General features: G+C 35.9%; 1 protein-coding gene across 2 annotated transcripts in view; it reads right to left on the bottom strand.

The window, feature by feature from the left end:
• Nucleotides 1-4,851, bottom strand: part of Pgant6 (Polypeptide N-Acetylgalactosaminyltransferase 6) — a 29,991-nt gene extending 25,140 nt beyond the window's left edge. Inside the window, exon 1 of one of the 2 annotated variants that reach the window (XM_085958806.1) lies at nt 4,524-4,851. In XM_085958806.1, the coding sequence (XP_085814932.1) occupies nt 4,524-4,573 (50 nt within the window). In that variant the 5' untranslated portion in view covers nt 4,574-4,851. The remainder of the gene's footprint in view (nt 1-4,523) is intronic. The other variant, XM_085958809.1, reaches the window with a different exon arrangement.
• Between the last annotated feature and the right edge of the window lie 9,087 nt (nt 4,852-13,938).

The following is a 13,938-nucleotide window of genomic DNA, read 5'->3' as shown; positions in this document are numbered from 1 at the left end:
GTACTTATGTAAATTTAAAAAAAAATATAATTCCTTTTCATATGTAGACTTCTGAAATATTTTGTATTTATAATAAAATAATTATTAATAATGATGCACAGAAAATAAAAATAATTTATACCTATATGGACTTCCGTGTATTATCTATAGGTGAAGTATTGCTTAGTGGTACTTCTACATTATGTGTTAGAACATAAAACACGGAAGTCCATTAATTTCTTAATTCTAAATGATTTGGTCTTTCTATCTATACTATGGTCAAAAATAAATTTAATTATGACTGATACCGTTTACAGACCCTAATTATTATAGTTATTAAAAAAGTTATAGAGTTTCAAACATTTAATCTACACTAAAATCGCTCTCCTGAACAAAAGTCTAAGCGTGACTTCCGTGGTTTATCCTCTAACGCATGGTTTCCCAAACTATGGGTCGCGACCCACCAGTGGGTCGCGAGCGAATATTGAGTAGGCCGTCGCCACTGTATACATGAATTTAAAAAAATAGAAAGTTATAAATTTGATATTTCATTCAGCTATTTATAATTCTTAAAAATTGAAATAAACTTAAGTTACGGAAAATATTGTGATAAAATAATAATAATTTGAATTGACAATGCACTACAGATGGCTTGATTCGTTGCGTTGGATTTGTAACCCATTTCAAGACGACTTACCAACTAGTATGTCAACAAAAGCAAGTGAAGAACTCATTGATTTATCAGAAGATACGTCACTGAAAAATACTTTCAATCGTAAACAGTTAACGAAATTCTGGCTCTCAGTTGCTGATAATTATCCTTGCCTGTTCGATGAAGCTATGAAAATCTTCCTCATCTTTACTACCTCATATCTATGTGAGGTCGGATTTTCGGCTACGGTTAACATTAAAACTAAATACCGAAATAAATTGGATATATCAAACTCACTGCGATTAAAAGTAACTAAAGTTGAAGTTGATGCTAAAACTGTAATGAAGAAAAAATAAGAAACAAATACATCCTTCCCATTGACATAACTTTGTAAAAAAAACCTTGCAGGTTTAGGTATTTAAGTAATTTTTTATTTTATTTAAGTTGTGTTTCTTATTTCAACAGTCTTTCATTCAAATTGGTAACACTTATAAAAAATATTTTTTTTATTTCAATTAGAACAAATATGACAGCATTAAGTAGTTCCACGACTCGCCACTAGGGAATCTGAGCATTACCAATATTTATACCCTCTTTTCTCTAAGACAGCTAAGAGATGGGTCCTAAGATTGGAAATTTTTGTTAGATGGGTCGGGCCCAGTCAACTTTGAGAACCACTGCTCTAACGTATTGATTTAATTTACCTTCTGAGAAGTTCGACGTTTCAGATACGTATTAGTGCACGATACACTAAGATATTATTTTAGCTTATTGACACGGCAGCCTTCGGTGATTAAGGTAATAATGAAGAGACGCTTTACGACCTTTACGTGACTAGGACAAGTGTTCCTGATGCCGCCCAAGAGTGTGACACTTCATACCCTTATGGCACAGCCTCAAGGGTTCCGTTGCCATGGCCGGCCCTCCCTCACCCTGCAGCGGTGTTACAAAAGCGACCTACGTGCTGCAGGTCTGACATGGCGGAAGGCGCAAGAGTTGGCGTTGGACCGAGGGAAGTGGTGCGAACTTGTGCTTGCCCTATGCTCTAATGCTGGGTATAGAAGGTAAACCATTGTGCACTACCAGAAAATGCTATTCTGAAGACCACCGGCCGCCACTGAATGCGAGTAGGTTTTGTCATATGTGGGACCCGCAGTGTATCGATTGAAATTTCCGTAAAATTAAAACATCTTTCAAACTGTGATATTTGTTAGCTCAGCATCAACTCATTTATTTTCCACAATTTCCAGTCGTGCACTACGGTTAAGGTTAAGCCGCGTTGACACGGTCCGAATTCACTCGTACGAGATAGCTTCATACTAATTACTCCTATCCGAGCTAGCTCGGAAGAGTAGAACACGGTCCTAGTAGCTCGGATAGAAGTAATTAGTATGAAGCTGTCTCGTATGAATGCGCTCTGTCCGAGTGTACTCGGATCGTGTCAGCGCGGCTTTACAGAAATCAACCTTGCCTGTCCTCACATGATCCAAATGGATTTTGTTATTCCGAAAGGACAGTGCACAACATCCACAGAATGCATTCAGCAGACCTACAACATGAACTATGAGAGTTCAACTTAGTGAACAGTATTCTCGGAAGCGATGTGTTTTGGCTGCTTGCTCAACACCGGTTTAATAAGTTTTATTCTATAAAGATGGACTATAGTCCATACATTGTCGACAGCCTAGAGCAGCGAAAGCTTTGTGTTTCAGTTCCTTTTGTGTAAAGATTCAAAGTTCAAAGCCCTAAAAAATATGCCCACAATGGCCGAGCGTCAATTGTCAATGTGTATCAGTGTATGGACCTAATCGGTTGAGCAAGTGGCTAACATCAATTTCTCATAAAAACAATCTCTCTGCGGAGGGTCATATTGATCTTCTTAGGATCGGACATGGTCAAAGAAAAATACAAATTCTCAGAAGGCGAGTCCACAGTTCAACATCACCTCATCAAATGTTGGAATCAAACTATACACAGCTACCCAGTGATGTACGAGGGTGGGTCAATAAGTCCTTAGAAAAGCCGACAGGTGGCGCGACTAGTACTGTAAGCGGTTTGTTTTCATGCAGCGGCACTACCGATTCAGTATGCTGCGAAGTTTCAATCAGATTGGTCGGGTTGTTGTATGTTTCTCGTACATTTAAAAAAAAAAATTGCTTATGGAAAATGGAAAAATGGAAAATGGAGAAAATTGAGTTTAGAGCTGTTATTAAACATTTTAATATAAAAGGGTTAACAGCAAAGGAAATAAAAAATGAGTTGGATTTAGTTCACGGCATATCTGCTCCTTCACTTGCAACTATTTATAACTGGTTAAATGAATTTAAACGTGGTCGTACATCAACAAAGGATGAACCACGCTCAGGACGTCCTGTAGAGGTGACTACACCAGAAATGATCAATAAAATCCACAATATGGTGTTAAGTGACCGAAGATTAAAGTTGAGTGAGATAATTGAGGTTACAGGGATCTCAAAAGGTAGCGTCATTTATATTTTACATGACAAATTGGGTATGAAAAAAATTTCTGCAAGATGGGTGCCGCGTTTGCTCTCAGTCGACAATAAACGCAATAGGGTGGTGGCCTCTAAAGCCCTGTTGTCGCTCATGCAACGCAATCCGGATGAATTTTTTCGTCGCTTTGTGACTGTAGATGAAACATGGATACACCACTATACTCCCGAGACGAAAGAACAGTCAAAGCAGTGGATTGCGAAAGGCGAACCATGTCCAAAGAAGGCGAAAACCGTAAAATCAGCTGGTAAGGTTATGGCTACTGTATTTTGGGATGCACGTGGAATTATTTTCGTTGACTATTTGGAAAAAGGAAAAACAATAACAGGGGATTATTATGCATCTTTATTGGACCAGCTAAAAAACAAAATTGAAGAAAAACGGCCTCATTTAAACAGGAAAAAAATCCTCTTTCATCAGGACAATGCCCGTGTTCACACATGTTTACGATCAATGGCTAAAATTGAAGAATTGAAGTTCGAATTGGTCGACCACCCACCGTATTCGCCAGATTTAGCCCCCAGTGACTTTTTCCTTTTCCCAAACTTAAAAAAATGGCTAAGTGGACAACGTTTTTTTTTCAAATGAAGAAGTCATCGATCGGACAAATGCTTATTTTGAGGACCTTCCAAAAACTTATTTTTCTGACGGTTTAAAAAAAATTGAGAAACGTCTAACCAAGTGTATTGAGCTCCAAGGAGATTATGTTGAGAAATAAAAAAAAAATACAAAAATAAAAACTGTTTTAATGCTTTTTTCTAAGGAATTATTGACCCACCCTCGTAGATACCTACCCACGCAGAGACATAGTATTATATTATATTGTTTTTAGTCTCAAGTTTTGTGTTACCTACCTATCTACCTATTATATTGTTTGTATTAGGTACCCACCTGGTTCTCACATTATTTCCATATTTAAAACGAATACACATAAAGTTGTCCATCAAATTGAAATTCTGATACACATCCACAACCATCAAAGTGTATTATTTGTAGTCCTTCGTTAATTTGCTGCCCCGACCGACAACCTGCCACTGCAGCAACATTAATTTTTCTCAAATCTTGAATCAATGTGAACATCTCCATATTTAGTAGCTTCTTGAAAATTATTTAAATTCTATTCAGACCATTTGGTGGAAGTAGAGCGGAACATTGGAGGAAAACGTCAATTTCTGGTTTTGTTAAATTTTTCAAACAGCCTGTGACGTCCCAGGATAGGTACTGCGATGCATGCTTTGAATACTACCAATACCGGTGACATGTAATACACACATTTAATTTCACTTGATGCATTCTCTTTTTAAAATATAGTGTAGTAGGTACCTAATAAAAAATATAAGTGAAATGAAAAAAAAAAAAAGATAAAATTTATACTCACATTATGATCAATATCAACTGCTGCCCGTTCACAGCCAGTATGGGTACCATATCTCACATTTACCGCCACATACCAAGTACAATTTCTACTCCACTAATTTACCATGCTACAATATCATACAGATTTTTGGCTCAAGCCAATGCAATTTCAATCTATGTGTTCATTTCCTATTATCGTTTACCTAATAGGTAAGATTTCTTCGAGTCGAGATCAAAAAATTGTTACATACTTTATGATTGTCCAGCTTCTTTGATATAAAAATAGGATCACCCGACAGCCCAAAAAAAAATAATGCTTGAGTACGTGTCAAGACAGCCAGCTGCGAACTAAAATAAATGTTTACTTAACATCAAAAAATCAATATGTCATATTGGAATTTTGCATAATACGTATAAAATATATAATATGTATGAGCTGTACCTACATCAGGGGTATGCAAACCTTTGATCCGCGGCGATCGGACAATTTTATCAATTATATTAATTGTAATATTAATACTCTCAACCGAGGGAGGATACTTGATGGAATTATAGTTTTTTGCGACCCGGGTTTCGAGTTCCGGCATCTTCAGGCGCTATGCGCACTCACCAATGGTAAATGCACTCTGAATGCATTTTGTGTGCCTAAAGATGTCAAAAGGCGAAACCCGGGCCCAAAAAATGACTCAAATGGAATAATACAAAACATTAGAATTTATAATAATTGTGTTGCTTGTAATTTAATAATATGGTAACGGGTAGACCATTTCTCCATTGTGAATCTTATTAACGCATGTATGAAATATTTAAACATAACAGGTCAGCAGTAAGTATAGCCGGCAAGTCAGCAAATCGATGTTAGTACCAAATATATTATTATTGTGATTTTTCACTGATTTCAACTATTTTGTATATTCTTTTCTTCTTTCGACCATGTCCGATCCTAATAGGATCATATGGGCCTCCACAGAGTAGAGGTTTGTATTAACAGATTTTTGTTTTTTACGAGAAATGGATGTCAGCCACTTGCTCAACCTATTAGGTCCATACCCTGACAGATACAAATTGAAAAACAATTTGTGTACTTGCCAGACCCAGGATTCAAACCTGGGACCCACAGGGTTATAGTACAACGCTTAAGCCGCGCGGCCACCGTGGGTGTCATATATATACTTACCGAACAATAATTTGAATATCAATTCTGAAATTATATTTAATCGACTAAAATTTGCAAATTCATTTTCCAATGTTTATACAGATTGCACACGCAATTCTGTTTGATCAAAATTTTAGTGTAGCTAATAATCAACTCGAGAATTCTGTTGAAAAATATATGTAGCAACCTTTTCACCAAACAACACAATTGACATTTTTGTCGCAATACTAGTCCAATCCATGGCACCAATGTAGCCAATCAATATCACGCATATTATATTAGGTGCTCAAAAAATTTAAGGTTTTTAGAACAATTTAGTCTCATCAAATCACCAACAGCAAAATTTGTCTATCTGCACCATTTTAAATATTTTTTAAACTACAATAACCACATAAAGTCAATGCAATTGATGAGATAATCCAATTAGTTTCACATTGTCAAAATGCTCTCATAAAAATCGAATATCCTAGTGTAAATGACAAGTGTCAAATGGCATTCTCGGGTAGATGTGGCCCGTGCAACATGTACTAGGAAAAAAGAATGTTTATACTTTCTCCGCATGCCGTTCCACAAGGTGGAACTATTTTAACTGAATGTAATCAAGATCGATTATTATTCATTCGCCCCCATTCGGAAAATTGTACAGAAAAAAATTACATAAACTTATGCCTGGCATGCATGACAGCGTTGCCAGATAATTATTTTACTAAATTGGAATGTTTACGATTTGAAATTAAAAAATCGGAATTTAAGAGCAAAAAGCGGGAAAGCCTAAAAAACGTATAGGTAATTCAATATATCTAAAATATCAATCATAAATGACACAACACTATCTACAAAACTCTTCAACTATCAAAATAATAATATTAACCAATATTTTTTTCTGACTTCTTGAGCTGTAGAACTGTACTTGGATAAAGATTTTACTTCCTGAAGTTCTTTCTGCGGCTTAATGTAGTGGGAAAATTCAGCACATGAGTAAATCATGTTGAATTGAACAAATAATCACGATTTCATCAACTCAATGAAACACCTGTTTCTTGCCATTTTAAATTCATCTAAGAAAATACCCATTCGGAATAGCTATTAGATGTTAGTACCTATCCTTAAAATAAATGAAATTAGCTTGAATATTTTCGCGAGAATAACTTGAATAACTGATGCCATTTCTGTGCAGCTGAGTCTCACATCAATAGAAGTAAATTCTTCATACATCATCAGGTCCATATCTACTTCTCCAGTCAAATATAGACACCACATTCTAAAGTACAGACTTTCGAAACTTATTTCGTTCATCATTGTTATGAAACAGCAAGTTGTGCAAAAATGTTTTCATGCAAAAAATCGTAGCGCCGATCTACATACTGTTTGCAGTTTTCAGAGTTCATTATCAATAATTTATCTAATTCTTAACGTAAATGTGTTATATGTATCTGATGAATAATCGCAAATTTAGATGTCACGCGGAACGATATTTTTGCTTAAAAAGCAGGACATACATGGCAATGCAGAAACGTGACAAAAATAGGATAGATCATTGCGATGACACTGCTTGCGTAGTCGGCGGTCCCAAAGGAAAAGTTATTTAGTGAATTGTAAACCATCAAACGATCTTCCAACAGCCTCTCGTTTACAAAAATTGACTTCCATTCACTCATTTCCACAAAAAATACTCACTTCATATCGCACACCTCACGATCGGGGGGTGATGTACGTATTAAGCCATAGATAATATTATTGTCGGTGTTTTGTAAAAAGGGCGAATCAACCATTTTGGCGAAATCGAGATTTTAATGAAAATACAATATGTACTGATACACCCCTGTTACAGGCGGGCTTCTCCCGGTGTAAAATAATCATTTAGTAGCTTAAGTCGAAACGTAACCCTGACCTCTAGAAACGGCTTCATAAAACACCTAATCTGATTCCTTGCTCAACCACGTAAGTATTTCTTTTTAATTTAAAAAGTAAAAATGATGATGGATGAAAGAGATAATTTTAAGACTAAATATAAGGATTTAAATATAATAAATTTTGCCGCGCATTGTGCATGAAATCCTCGCGCGCCGGCGCCAGGGTCAGGCTCGTGATTCGCCGAATCAAAGATCACGCGATAAAATTTGGCCAATCACGAGAGTCCTTTTTTTGCTGGATGGCGTCGGTACGAGGAATTTAAAAAGAAAGAAAAAAAAGGATGTTAGTAAGCGTCCCCTTTTCGATAGGTACGGACCTGACGACTACAACTGTAAAAATCCCAAATATAATTTGTAAAACTAAAAATTAAGAAAATATAAGAATATCACGTTACGAGCACGAAGGACTGTGTTTTATTTACACTCCAACCGTTTGAAATTATTTTTTTTGTGAATCCGGGGTTCGATGGACTCCTGAGCTAGCCGCTGGAACCCCGGGGATCTCAATGGCGCCTGGCAACATGGGGCGTGAAGAATCGCATTAATTCTTCCGAACCCGCGAAATAAAATTTACGCCCGCGAACGCTAAATAAAAGTTTACGATCCAGGAGCCGGAACAACCACGAAATGGTTAACTAAAAAGCGGACTCCGACGTAACCCTTATCGAAGAAGAAGTGCTGTCTCCAACATCAAACCGGGAGGGCCCTCTGGTGTTCGAAGACAGTCCACATACGGAGCTGACCGCGCCTAGCGTCGTGCTGGAGACCGTAGCACCAGCGCGTCTCCAGTACGACGAATGGCTGCACAAATCCCACCTATGGAGACCAGACACATCATCGACGGTATCCAGCGAGGAGGGCTCGTAGAGGCCACGGCCCACTCACGACGAAAAACGGCGAGCAAAATGCCGATTTTCCTAGGGTATCACTAACATGTGTACCCTAGTCGACCACGGGATGTTCGGTGAGGAGAGAAAAAGGAAACGCGAGGCTAGGGAGCCTCACAAGAGGGCTGAGAAGGCGCGCAAGCTGAGATGAATCGAAGAAGCTGTACGGGCGCAGGCTCGACCACGAGGAGATGAAGCAGGACCAGTCGCCAACCCTCTAGTCAAGGGTGAACGCCGAGTTGCTGTTGGAAGTTTCAGTGTAAACAGTGTAGTTAAAAGTGAAGATAATAATCGTAAATATCCGGAAATTCTTCTAATTACGGATAAAAAGTTAATTAAGGACCCACTTTCTGAGCCCTATAATCTTAAGTTCGTTAGTAAGAAAAATGTACATTCTAGTTCTAAAAATAACGCTTCGCAAAGTGACGCCAATTCTTTCCGTTCAAATAAAGTAAATATGAATGAATTCGAAAACATTAACATTGAAAATCGCAAACAATTTTATAAACGGGAAAGAGGATATTCTACAGTAGCGCGAAACCTGTTTCAAAGTTACGCCGTGTTAATAATTTGAATCCAAAGAGAAACGAAGAAAATAGTATACGACCGTCACTATTATTTCTTTACAAATTACCAATCGTAAATTTAACACAGCGAAAACGGAACGGGAATAATAAGGCATCACTCGACGAAAGTTGTTATGTTAAATTTTAATAAGTTAAAATTAGGTATAAGAGGATGAAAGTAGAGATTGTATGCCTGTGATAAAAAAAAAAAAAAAATGAGTCAATAAGCCGTAAATTTCTCAATGGGGTTTCAATAATGAAAAAAAAATAATAATAATAAAACGTGAGAGGCACCGCAAATCGGCGCGGCGCGCCTTGGAATAGGATGTCGGGCGCGTAAAACGAAACAACAATTTTTTTTTAAATAAAATGGTTTTCACTAAAAATAAAGTTAATTACACAGTTTTAAGTGTACTGATTCAGAAATAAATATAATGAGAGGGTGGAATACTTCAATTTTTAATATCAATGTGATTTATACAGTCAATACAATGTTGCAAAATAATTATGGGTATTAGGGTAAAATATTAAATGTGATAGTAAGTACCATAAGTACAATGGGAAGATTTTATATAAAATTAGTAGCTATTTAATGTATGGGGTAGGAGTAATTAATAAAGTAAATTCGAATAAATTTAAAGTACAGGAAGTCTAATGAACGAATAAATTACTAAAGAAAGAAAAAGAATAAATACAGATGAAGACAATTTGGAAGCACAAAGGGAGCCACCTCTCGAAGTAAGCGCATCCAAAGGCAGCGTAGCCGAAAATTCATGATACCAAAGCTTGATGGAGTGGAGAGTGCGCACTCTCCTTTCTCGCGCAGGTTCATGGAGAGACTAGGGACGTGACGCCTGAAAGATATCGTGAAACAACAAGAGGTACTTCCAAAGTGTAACCATCTATAAAAAAAAAAAAAGAAAGGGAAAAGGATACTTATTGTAAACATCCATCCTATTACCTGTGGGAGAGCCGTGCCGCCGTCAACGAGCCTGGCCGTTGTACCGCTATACGATGCCTTGCCCGCAGTAATAGGAACAGATGGAGACACAGTACCTGTCCATCTATGAGGTGATACTCCAGAGACCAGCAGATCAGTGGAAAACTTTCCACAGGAAGATATCCGCTGCTCGGAACGAGCCTGGCTCAATAGTAACGCCACTACCACGCCCTGGTTGCAAAGGCAGACGACGCCAAACGAGGTACGCTCCTATTGCACCATAAGAAGTAAAACGTAACACGAAATAATAATTCCGAACGAGGGCCAAACGTCTACAAATGTAGCCCCTAGGAATGCAAAAGAAAGATTGGAAAGCGCGAGAGTCAAAGACTGCAGCTTCGCAACCCCTCCGCTGACTAATAAAAACGAATAAAATAACAAGAAAACCTAATTAAAACAAAGTAACACAAAATAAATGTACTACACTGAAATTAAATCAAACTCTGACCTATTCAAAAGTATCGCGAAAGCATTGCTTTGAGCTGAAAATAATAATCCAAAATAAATATAGAAAATAATAAAAATAGAGCTAAAGTATAGAGTTTTATGTTAGAATAGTTAGATTGTAGTTGAATTCTTTTATAAACTGTTTATCATGCCATGTACTTAACGGATGAACAAGGAATTGGATGGGTGGCCGATGAGATCAGGGCGTACCTTTCGACTTTAATCCAGATGGGGCGAATGATACACCCCTGTTACAGGCGGGCTTCTCCCGGTGTAAAATAATCATTTAGTAGCTTAAGTCGAAACGTAACCCTGACCTCTAGAAACGGCTTCATAAAACACCTAATCTGATTCCTTGCTCAACCACGTAAGTATTTCTTTTTAATTTAAAAAGTAAAAATGATGATGGATGAAAGAGATAATTTTAAGACTAAATATAAGGATTTAAATATAATAAATTTTGCCGCGCATTGTGCATGAAATCCTCGCGCGCCGGCGCCAGGGTCAGGCTCGTGATTCGCCGAATCAAAGATCACGCGATAAAATTTGGCCAATCACGAGAGTCCTTTTTTTGCTGGATGGCGTCGGTACGAGGAATTTAAAAAGAAAGAAAAAAAAGGATGTTAGTAAGCGTCCCCTTTCCGATAGGTACGGACCTGACGACTACAACTGTAAAAATCCCAAATATAATTTGTAAAACTAAAAATTAAGAAAATATAAGAATATCACGTTACGAGCACGAAGGACTGTGTTTTATTTACACTCCAACCGTTTGAAATTATTTTTTTTGTGAATCCGGGGTTCGATGGACTCCTGAGCTAGCCGCTGGAACCCCGGGGATCTCAGTACCCCACTAACTTTGTTGTGTAAAAACGGCGAATTTTTATCTCCATGGAAAAGTACTAGAAAACGATAATCGACTAAAATTAAATTAATTAAAATTACGAAATAAAAAGCAAATGTGACATATTACGCCTTTTAAAATATTATATAATAATACCTATTATAATGACAGTATTCTTTCTAAGCTTTATTATAAACTTGTTAGATATTTATAATCATCTACAGGTAAAAAACAAATAAATGTCAAAAATTAAAAATCCTCCTCCTGTAAAGTAGCATTTTGGTTAATTCGCCCTTTTTACAAAACACCGACGATATATGTAAATATAACGCTATCCAGATCAATTTTACTAGAAACTGTAATAGGGGGACATGATGGGGTGATTCAGGGAAAGGGTTTGAGTTTATCACAGAGCAGCGCCATTACTGAAAATATATAGAGTTCTTTTGTCAATCTTTGCATATGCTTAGGATGTCAAAAATAAAACACATTATGAGTGAACAAAATTTATTGAATAAATATGTAGTCATATTTTTTACAAAAAATTAATCATTCTTCGAGTGATAATAAATAAACAAAATTTCATTGAAGATTTAAATTTTATCATAAATATGAAAGTAGAAAGTTATCTGATGCTCTTATGGTGACACGGAGTGATGCCGGGTGACACCTGCTGATATTTAATTTTGCGGTGCATACATAGTACATTCCTGTCCACTAGGAAGTTAATGTTACATAATCGATGAGTTAAACTCTATAGCGCATTCCTTGACACTCGGCATGTCGTAAATCACAAAATCAATACAACCTAACGTCGGTGTGGAAACAGGATATCTTTATCGACACGTGACAAACAGAACTAATAAGACTTATCATATCAATTATCAACGAAAATATCATGGTTTGCATTTCAGAATACTTCTATATGCAAAAGAAAAAGGGAGATAAGTCACTAACTAATTCAGAGGCGTTGATTTGACATGTCCGTTTTCTCATTCTACAAAAAATCAATTAATCGCTTACGAATTGCCTATACATAGACAAATAGTTATCATTGGGCTACAATAAAATATTTAAAAGTAGACATTTAAAAAAAATAGTGTAAACATGCTCATAAAAATAAGGCAGCTCGCCCTGATTTAAGGTTAAAAATGACAATTCACGAATATTACAATTTATACTATAACCAACTATCAAAAACGTTAATAGAAAGAGATAATCAAAATTTTAAAAATGTATCAATTAATATAAAAATTGTATATGTATACCATATTAAAAAAAAAACAGCAATCAATATTAAATGTTAATTTGTACTGTCTATCAATAAGCTAAACATATTTTTCATTATTTAGTATATATTAAAGGAATTTTCCAACAGGCCAGGCCGTGCACGCTCAAACTCGCCACAAAAAATTTTTGTCACCAGCCATGCCTCACTTTTGACAACGAATGTAGCGACACGACGAGGGCAACTTATATATGTACATAGCCTACTCTTTTCCAGTCCACGCAATAAACCTATTTATTTACATCTACTATAATATGATAACTTATTTTATGACACTACATTTTATAATTTCTCGTAACAGTTCTATCCCGTCGATCTCTCAGTCGTATGAAGATGACTTTCATGAATCACTTGTGACAACCGCTACTTAATCATAATTATATAACATAATCACGGTGGTGTCGACAATATAATTACACCTCTCCGCAGCATGCTTTCACATCGACTATGGATCATCCGACTGACCCCTTCCCTCTTGCCATATTTGAACCAAGATTATAGAATATGATTAGAATACATAACTTTCATATCACTTAATATTTCCACATGAGAATCTTTTATTACCAAACGTATTTCATATTAATTGTTACTGTAATAATAAATTAATGTGGTTATTTGCATTTTCAAGAATGATAATGATTTGAAAACAGAATAAAATTAAATATTCTATCTACGTATAGGTACATTTAATTCCACAGCATAATTTATTGTGTGAAAACTGAAATATTATTGTTTCCTGTTCGTTTTCAATGTTTCTCTTCTAAAGAAGATCAGATAGTAATTTTTCTCCTCTTTTACTACCGATTGAGATAATTAAAAATAAAAATGGTTTGAAAATATATAATTTTGAAAAAAAATCATCAGGAAAAACTTTTTTTCTAGGTTATTACTAATTATGTAATGTAAAATATATAAAATTATGTATTTTTAATAGAATGTTTTAAAACTATTTTTAATTAATTCTAAAGTACATAGTGAACTACAGTAGAACCTCGATATAACGAATGAATGTGAATGATATACATCTATAAATCCAAGTGTGACCGCTTGTAAACAATGTTCTGCGCATGATAATCACGTCATACCTCTCGAATTCCAGTTATAATGCCGTCCTGCTCACAGCAGTTAAATTTATTTACTCAAAGTGAATGTATGCATTTATTACTCCAGATACCGAGGAACAACAAAAAACAAATTTATCAGTGATAAGATCGCATCTCGATGGTCTAATAACATTTTCTGACCATTCGTCAGTACGAAATTCAACTATATTACATCTAGAGTTGATTATAAAAAAACAGCAGACTTCAAGTGCAAACAAAAGTAATTCTTTTTT

The sequence above is a fragment of the Rhyacophila brunnea genome, unplaced genomic scaffold (assembly GCF_057557595.1).
Source record: "Rhyacophila brunnea isolate RB1 unplaced genomic scaffold, BYU_Rbru_1.0 scaffold_8, whole genome shotgun sequence".
NCBI classification, from domain to species: Eukaryota; Metazoa; Arthropoda; class Insecta; order Trichoptera; family Rhyacophilidae; genus Rhyacophila; species Rhyacophila brunnea.
This window is presented reverse-complemented; position numbering and strand designations above follow the sequence as displayed.